At 46.5% G+C, this 9,176-nt stretch overlaps 1 protein-coding gene and 2 pseudogenes across 3 annotated transcripts; all 3 read right to left on the bottom strand.

Moving 5' to 3' along the window:
- Window positions 1-3,489: 3,489 nt before the first annotated feature.
- Window positions 3,490-5,549, bottom strand: LOC309542139 (histone H3.2). The gene has a single exon (XM_082240695.1). It carries the CDS (start codon window positions 4,650-4,652, stop codon window positions 4,242-4,244), a length of 411 nt encoding a protein of 136 aa, XP_082096821.1. The 5' UTR covers window positions 4,653-5,549; the 3' UTR covers window positions 3,490-4,241.
- Window positions 5,550-5,710: 161 nt separating this feature from the next.
- On the bottom strand, window positions 5,711-7,002 carry LOC309542586 (histone H2B 7 pseudogene; annotated as a pseudogene). The gene has a single exon. The product of its transcript is annotated as a histone H2B 7 pseudogene (transcript).
- An 80-nt stretch (window positions 7,003-7,082) lies between these two features.
- Window positions 7,083-9,060, bottom strand: LOC309542575 (histone H1.5 pseudogene; annotated as a pseudogene). Its single transcript has one exon. The product of its transcript is annotated as a histone H1.5 pseudogene (transcript).
- Window positions 9,061-9,176: the final 116 nt, after the last annotated feature.

The raw sequence follows: 9,176 nt of genomic DNA, 5'->3' as shown, positions 1-9,176 counted from the left end.
ATTATTTTATAATGTCTGGGGTAACTAGAACTCTCAGAAATCATTGCACCAGAGAAAGGAGATCAAGGGCAGAAACAAACTACATTGGACCACATTTTTCAAACATGGGACATATTTTCAAAAGCATTATGGGATGGAAAAATTCAGTCAATTTGTGCTAATTTTTTTTAAAAGGCTGGTGACTATGGCTGCTTCTATGGGCTTGTCCTGGTCAAACACCAGCTGATGCCTGGTCTGGCTTTATGGGCTCACCCCACAGCACAGGAAAAAAAGAAGGAATTTGGGTGTGCAAAATTCTCCCTCCCATAATATCTCAGTCTCCCTAGATACTCTTGCCTAAAGGCTGATAGAAGCCTCCAGCCAGCTCCACTAATGAGGCAAGGAAGAGACAGGTGTGTGGCTTAGCTCATTGGCAAAGGACAGCCTTTGAAACAGAATCAGGTGCAGGCACCTGTTGTATAGGGACATCTTGGCCATTCCTGCACTCTGCTTGTGGCATGCGGTTATCAAGATCAGCAGCAAATCGTATCGTGTAGGCATGGCTTAACAAAGAATGTTTCATTAGTGAGGTAAGGGAAGAGATGGCAGATGGGCTTTCAACTTGGTTGGTCTCCATAAATACAGTATTGAGAGGAGAGCTCACCTCCCCCCACCCCACCCCACTTCAGCTCCTTTATTTCAGATTGCTGCCCCATTGCATTCTGAAGTACCAATGCGGGGCTCAGATGTTCCCTCTGCAAAAAAAAAAAGATGTTCCCTTTGCTCTGTGATCAAAGGAGGCAACACCACATGTATTTAATTTATTGGGCACTAACTGTCTAAGGAGAGTTGAGCTACATCATATGAGCACTAGATGTTAATCACAAAATTCTTTATTTTTATGGATCATTAGGAAAGGTTAACTGATCAGGAAGCATGAATAGAATCTTTTTCAGCTTGCAAGCAACTGGCAGTTTTCCTCAGCCCTCCATTTCTAATCCCAGGTGGCTGTTATCTCTGTTCTGACTCCACGCAATGTTCCTAAGCATAAAGTGCCAACATCCAAACACTTGCCTGATGCAGCAGGTGATTCCTGAGTGAAGTATAATATACAGGTGGCACTTCCTAAATGTCTCATGCATCTTAAATTGTGCATCAGTTCCCTTTTAATGCTGAAGATATTGGGACGCTCTGAGTGTTTCAAATGTTTACAAATTGTTAGCTTTGATAACAAAATGTATGTGCTTCTCCAAAGTATCCAGCAAAACGCAAGCCATCCATCATTTGACCTGTGACACAGACTGCCCACCTAGGGTCTAGAATGCATTTAAGATTACTCCTGACAGCTTAATAGTAGCAAGGATGCACCAACAGCTTGGTGACTGTGGGGTGAGGAGAGAAGCATATTACATCATGACTTTTGCAAGACTGCTTTGATGTTTTCTGACACATCTCACCAAATGATACCCTTGGCCACTCACCCAGCTTATAAATTTACTTATAAGGGTGTGATAATGCAGGGAATTGATATCAAACTTCTGGCCTGGTGAACACTATTCACACATGCACGCACACAGACTGGAGTTACAAGGTACAAAAATGAAAAGACATTGAAACAGACCTTAATTTCAGCTATGGATTGCAGTTTCAATGTCATGCAGAGGCCTGGAACCTGAAGTTACTAAATGTCTCCAAGGTGTCAACTGTAGGTAACATGGTGCCCTCCGGATGTTGTTGGACTATAACTCCCACCCACCCCGGCCAGCATGACCAATGGCCAGTGATGATGGAAGTTGTAGTTCAGCAACATCTGGAGGGCACCACATTGGCTAGCCCCGTTGTAGAATGCACCCTTTACTTATCAGGACCCGCTTCAGAATTGAGGGCCCCTCCCTGGCAAGATGCCCTCTGGTGAGACCCTCAATGGTTATCCCCTGGCAGCAGAGCCACAGCAGGCATGGCCATTTTAATTTCCCAGAATGCCTAGGAGTAAAGCTACTTCAGAAGCACTGCGGGGGAATCAACTGGTGGGTGCTGGCAGCTACCTAAGGCCTGTTCCTTATCACAGGGTAATCACAACATATCCCCCGTATTGCAGCTTCCCAACTGTTTTTATTGTCTTTTGCTGTTATTATTGAACACCACCCTGGGATCCATCTAGATATCCCTAAAACAACTAGCACTTTGGTATCTTTATAGAAAACAAAGCATACTGTGTGTTTTTTTAATAAATAAATAAGAACATAGTTGCAAAGGTGAAAAGTGTATTTTCATTTATAACGACGGCATATGAGTACTTCTGGATCTGAACAGAGATCTGAACAAAACCCAAAAGAGGGAAAAGTGCCATGTAAGAGAACTGAACGGATTTTTTATTTTATTTTTTGCTGTGAGAACCACACACTCATTCATACTCAGAAGGACAACAGCTAGCTTTGAGCTAATCAAGCCGCCAAGTGCAATTCCAGAAATATGCAGTGTCATATACATGCTTATAAATACCAAATTCATTACAGAATTCAAGAGTGAGTAGCTAAAAAAGTAGCACGCGCACACACACAGAGCACCAATGGGCTCAAGTAAACCTGGACACTTGTAGAAGTACCAAATTTTATAAGAACTAGAAAAGCTCAGTGGGCACAGTGGTTACTGCCAAGGGCAGATGGCCAGCAGGGAAGCCAACTTGGAGCAGGAGGCTTCCTTTTCGCTGCAGCTCCGACTCAGCACAGCCTTCACATCTTCTCACCGTGCCAACATGACTGTGTCTGAGGTTCTTTCCGCATCAACTGTAAGAGAGCGTTATTTATTTAGAAAGAAAGAGTATTTAGTTTTGTGTGAGGCATTACTAAGCATACAGGAAGCAGCGTACGAATGTGGTTTTTCGTTTTTATTTCGAAGAACTAGAGGAAGCTGCAGCAGTAAAATGAAAAACCAAGCAGAAATTCTCTCGGATTCGGACGGAGTAGGAAAGCAGTCGGGAGCGGAAAGGGCCTCGCTCAAACATCCCGCCTTACACGCCTCCTGAAAGATGGTTGGAGCAACCGAAGAGGGCAGAGCGCGGGCTTTTCTGGTTTGAAGCTGAACGTCTCAAGCTCCCCGCCAATCAGACAGGAAGAAACCACCAAGACTTTCCCAGACCTATGGAAGGCTGAAGACGAAACTAAACACATATAACGACCCACACAGCAAGTTGTAGAGGCGGGGATAAGAAAAACGGGGATCAGTTCCTTGTGCAAGACATAGTGCAATACCCAATTTAAAGGAAACTTTTCAATATAAAAATGAACTCTGTGATGTTTGTCTACGTGATATGAACTATGCGGAGTAAACTTACTATTTCCACGCATGCCTAAAGGTACCAAAATTAACCAGCGAAGGCGCCGCAGCAACTTCGAGTTAAATGTGCTCCTCTTCCATCGCAGAAGCACTTTGTACTAACCCACAAATTGGGGCAGAGGGGAAGGGAAGGGAATCTCAAGCTCTTGGGCTGGCAGCCAATGACAGGTAGTATTCAGCTAACTAGATGGATTTATTATACAGCAGAGAGCAGGTGGGGTGTTTGCCATAAAATGAGGGGGAGAGCCATGTACACCACCTTAAACGCATTGGAGGAAAGCGAAGCATAAACAGCTTCAAAAGCAGAGCAAGGATTTCAGATGGGTACCCCCCAAAAAAACACGTTGCCGGGCAGAGGGAGAACAGGGTAGGTGTATACGTAATACAAATACATTGGCACTGGCATGAGTATTTTGGAAATCGGATGATTCAAACTTTCGCCCGGAGGAAATATTTCTGCAGATCTAAAGAACAGGAAGATCGCAAGTCCTGGCAGAGGATAGGAGCGTGGTCATTGGTTATGGATGACGGCAGAGTAAAGTCAAAACAGCATCTGGGGGCCCCAGGTTCTCCACCCCCGTTTTAAGCTCCTACCCAGTTAAAAAACGCAAATGAAGCTCGAGGGCACCTTAAGGTAAGCCCTTCGCTCCTCGGCCAGTCAAGAATTGGGTTGTGAAAATTCAAACTAGTTCCTTCCCGTTCCCAAAATGGCGCTTCATAAAGCAGAAACGGGGACACTTAAGTATACAGGAAGTGATCTGAAATCCACCGCTCCCTCTCGCATCGCAGTGCAGAGGCACTTTGTACTAACTCGCAAATTGGGATAGGGGGAAAGGGAAGACAATCTCAAGCCCTTCTCGGGATGCGGTGTAGTGGCTCTGAAAAGAGCCTTTGGGTTGGTGAGGCGGGGCGAGGGCGAGGGGCGCCTAAGCCCTCTCTCCGCGGATGCGCCGCGCCAGCTGGATGTCCTTGGGCATGATGGTCACCCTCTTGGCGTGGATGGCGCACAGGTTGGTGTCCTCGAAGAGCCCCACCAGGTACGCCTCGCTCGCCTCCTGCAGCGCCATCACGGCCGAGCTCTGGAAGCGCAGGTCCGTCTTGAAGTCCTGCGCGATCTCGCGCACCAGGCGCTGGAAAGGCAGCTTGCGGATCAGCAGCTCCGTCGACTTCTGGTAGCGGCGGATCTCGCGCAGCGCCACGGTGCCCGGCCGGTAGCGGTGAGGCTTCTTCACGCCGCCCGTGGCCGGCGCGCTCTTGCGAGCCGCTTTGGTGGCCAGCTGCTTGCGAGGCGCCTTGCCGCCCGTAGACTTGCGAGCCGTCTGCTTCGTCCGAGCCATCTTCGTAGATGCAGAAAAGAGCTAAAGCTGAGCGCAGAAGGCAAAATTTATACACTAGTTCTGCCCTCTGATTGGCTATTGCTAAATGAACAACTTTCGCCATTGGATACATTCGACTTGTTGATTGGTTGGAATTACAAAACCTCAAGCTCATTCGACAGTTTGAAAAGGCGCGCGTTGATGTTTAAAAATCGTCAGCCTCTCGCTTTTTAAATTTTCCCCTCCGTATTGCATTGCGTAGGCGCCAGGGGCGGAGGAATGCCAAGCTACGTGTAAACCTAAGGTTCGTGTAGTGTCTCGTTCACATAAATCACCCTTTTAATATTATTAAAGGTAGAAAATACGCGTCCATGTTTATCGAGCTGCCTCACAAAAACCACATCGCTTAGGAATTGTTTGTGTGCGCCTATATGTAACCCTGTTTATGTAATAAAATATCCTCATTCGGGACCGTATTTTCCGTAGGTATTCTGCAATTCCAGTAATCCTACCCATTTCACGAACATTTAATAAGTGAATTCTAAAAAAATAACTTGGAGACTGCATGGATACTAATCATTAGGAACTTCGAAGCGCTGGCCACTTTTGTTGTTCAACCGCACGTCTACAAACCGTATATAGGATCTGGCTACAGCTCACCAATAACTGCAAAGCGCGGGTAATTCAAATTACCCAAGTGTTATTACTAGAAAATTGCTTCCCAATTCGGTTTTCTGCAACCACCAGTCATTCTTTCTGTGCATATAAAACTACGATTTCATCTGGGACACAAACGAAGTAAAATTTATTCACCGCAGGAGACTCATATGAAAGGAGCTCTAGGGTATCTGTGCTTTGTTCGATCATTTGTTTATTGGTCATTTAGCTTTTAACTACTGCATATAGTGGGGGAGATGGCTTATATTTAAACTGCATTAAACTATATACATATATATGCTTTTCAGATTTATACATTTCACCAACTTCACAATTTTTAAACATTTCAAAACTTGACTTCCTTCCCCCCTTTCTGCGGCTCCTTAAATTGAACTGTAATACACTATCTTCTGCATATCCAAATTAACTTAATTTGCTCATTTATTCATCTACTTTAAACATATACTCTTATAAAACTGCAGGTTATTACTAAACTGCATTAAACTTTTAGTAGGGGACAGAAGTGTCGTAGAGCTCTCTTAATGAAAAGGTAAGTGGCTCTTAAAAGAGCCGTTAGGTTGCAGTGAGTGGCGGTAATTTACTTTGAGCTGGTATACTTGGTGACAGCCTTCGTGCCCTCGGAGACAGCGTGTTTAGCCAGCTCCCCGGGCAGCAAGAGCCGGACAGCCGTTTGAATCTCTCTCGAGGTGACAGTGGAGCGCTTGTTATAGTGCGCTAAGCGGGTGGCTTCCCCAGCGATGCGCTCAAAAACATCATTCACGAAGGAGTTCATGATGCTCATGGCTTTGGATGAAATGCCAGTGTCCGGGTGAACTTGCTTCAGAACTTTGTAGACATAGATAGAATAACTCTCTTTCCTAACTTTCTTCCGCTTCTTGTCGCCTTTCTTATGAGTCTTCGTCACAGCTTTCTTTGATCCCTTTTTGGAAGCCGGCACTGACTTCGCTGGCTCCGGCATCTCTGCGTTTTCATGCGCTCTCCAGTCACCTCGGGCTCACGAGCGCTGCTGTTTTTTATATTGGCGATATGCAAATGAGAGAATTGTATTCTTCATTTCCTATTGGCTGAGAACTCGCAAAGAGTTACAAGCGTTCGCGTTTCGTTCATGATTGGTCAGCCAGATGCCGAGTGTCCATTGGCTGGTTTTGAAGCAATATCTCGGTTTGAGCCAATCACAACTCACACCGACTTTGACGGGAAAATGAAAGACCTGCCGTTCGACCTGGCATAAGCAATCGTTCATTCACAAAAAACTATTTTAAAAGTTTGAAAATCGCCCCCTTCTAAATTGTCTTAAATTCTTTAAAGTAAATACACTGAATTCAATGGAGCTGAGCAGAAGCTGGCATTGATTGACAGTGTGAAGGTGCTCCATCTAGTAGTTAATTGCCGTGAATCGTAGGACCCTTTAAGAACTAGCCAGCAAATTTTGACAACCGAGACAATCTAACCCTGGACACGTGGTACAATGTATCTTAGTTTTTGACAGCGGTTTCCCACAAGCATAGGGCTGTTTTAATACGTTGTAAATCCGAGTCCTAAACATATTGACTCAGAATTAAACTGCTTTATGTTTAAATGGGACTTACTTTCAGGAAAACCGAAACCCAGTTCTATGTATTTTGGCGCAGAAATAAATCCTACTAGCGACACCGTGTGCTCCTAACAATGCATGAAATTTGTAAAAATTCTCACCTAAGAGGGATTCATTCACACAAATACATCCCCCCCCCAAAAAAAAACCCCACCACCTGTAAGTTGGATAATCAAGTAGAGCGGCATCTCCCCCATCTTTCCGCAACGATACTTTCAAGCTGATTTTATTCAAGGGCTCGAAGTTCAAGTTTTTAAAAATAACTTTTTAGAAATTAACTTTTCTGGGATGCAAGCGTCTCCCTCCTCTTCTTTCACTTCCGTGCCCGCCTAACTAGATCCACTCTTCCTAAGAAGCTACAGGATTCCAGACTGGCGCACCAATAAACCCGGGGCAAGTTAGTATCCCGCTAAAGAGGCCAATCTAATGTCCCCATTTCCAGAAATTCCGACTAACAATTCTGCGCGGTCCCAGGAGCAAGACCCACCGTGCAGTGACTTAAGATTCTGACCCAACATGTGCAAGATATACTGTAGCAGGCGTGTGTGTGTGTGTACATTGCAAACGTGTATGTACATTTGTGACAAGCTCTTTTTAGGAGGAGGTGGGTGGCTCTTAAAAGAGCCGTTGGGGGTTTTTAGCAGCGCGCGGGGGCACGTCTACTTCTTCTTGGGCGCCGCCTTCTTAGCCTTGGCCGCTTTGGGCTTGGCTGCCTTCGGCTTGGCCGTCTTGGGCTTCACCGCCTTGGCTTTGGCCGGGCTCTTGGCGACCCTCTTGGGCTTGACGGGCTTGGCCGCTTTCTTGGGGCTCTTGGCCGCCTTCTTAGCCGCCGGCTTCTTGGGCTTCTTAGGGCTCTTCTTGGCCGCCGCGGCTTTCTTGGGCTTCTTGACGCCGCCGGCCGCGGCTTTCTTGGCGGCGGGCTTCTTGGCTTTGACGGCAGCCGCCTTCTTCTTGGGCGCCTTCTCCTTGCCCTCGCCGGCCTTCTTGCCGATCTTGAAGGACCCCGAGGCGCCGATGCCCTTGGTGTGCACCAGGGTGCCTTTGTTCACCAGGCTCTTCAGGCCCAGCTTGATGCGGCTGTTGTTCTTCTCCACGTCGTAGCCTCCGGCCGCCAGGGACTTCTTCAGCGCCGCCAGAGACACCCCTTTGCGCTCCTTGGACGCCGCCACCGCCTTGGTGATCAGCTCGGTGACGCTGGGGCCCGAAGCCTTGCGCGCTTTGGCGCCGCCACTAGCCTTCTTCGCCTTCTTGGCCGGAGCCTTGGAGGCCACGACAGGAGCAGCAGCGCTGACAGCAACCGCGGGCGCCGTTTCGGACATGATGGCGAGGAGAGAGAGATGCGCGACACACTAACAAAAAAGATTCCCGACAGAAGAAAAGTGAGCTCAAGTAGGTCAGCCGCTGTTTATTTATAGAGAGGAGCTGCCTCGCGATTGGTCCGCTGCAGGGCCCGCCCCTCTGCCAGGCAGACAGGAACTCTTTCGAGCGCCCAGTTTGTGTTTCTTTCGAGTTAATAAAGTGCGATTTTTACACCATACCGACCACCAAATAATCAAATATATCAACCGGGGCGAAGAGGGAAGGGTGCTTCGTATTCGTTGCTTTTTTGAAAGCGCAAAAGTAAAGGCAACGTTTGGAAAAGGGCTCTTAAGGCTCGGCTGCAGGAGCTGGGGAGACCTCCCAAGAGCGAAACTTTTGTTTTTCTTTGTAAATTAAAGCAATGTAAGCCCCCAAAACATCCGAAAAACTGTGCGGGTCACATCTTCAGACAGTAAGGTCTGTCACAGGACGTGGTGTGAGTTTTTAAAGCTAGTCTCCTCGTTGCAGGTGGACTTCAAGTAAACGGAGGTAACACAAGACTACACAAAATAGATTCACCATTGCTAATCGGCCAAGCCCTTACCAGCTCGCCTGCGCTATAGAAAAGGTGCTAAATATTGTATTATTTAGGTACATTCAGAGCCAATACTATATTGATAGTGTATGATCACACACACAAACACTATTCAAGAGTTTAATGCAGAATTTAAATTACAACCCACAAGGTATGTGACTGACTGTTGGACTTCACGGCAGCTCTATTTTATGCAGACTGATTTAGATACCTTAAGAATGTTATAGGAATTTGAATAAATAATTAAAATCCATCTATGTCTTTTCAGAACAAACCCCTGGAAAACAACGATTAGACTCCAGGTGGTCCTTAGTCTCAAAGTGAAAAGGGCAGGTTCACTCCTCAGCCTTACAGCACATTCTGAGATAAAAGCCATCTT

Source organism: Podarcis vaucheri (assembly GCF_965113315.1).
Source record: "Podarcis vaucheri genome assembly, chromosome: 10".
Taxonomy (NCBI): Eukaryota; Metazoa; Chordata; class Lepidosauria; order Squamata; family Lacertidae; genus Podarcis; species Podarcis vaucheri.
Note: the sequence above shows the minus strand (reverse complement) of the source record. Positions and strands in the feature narration are given on the sequence as shown.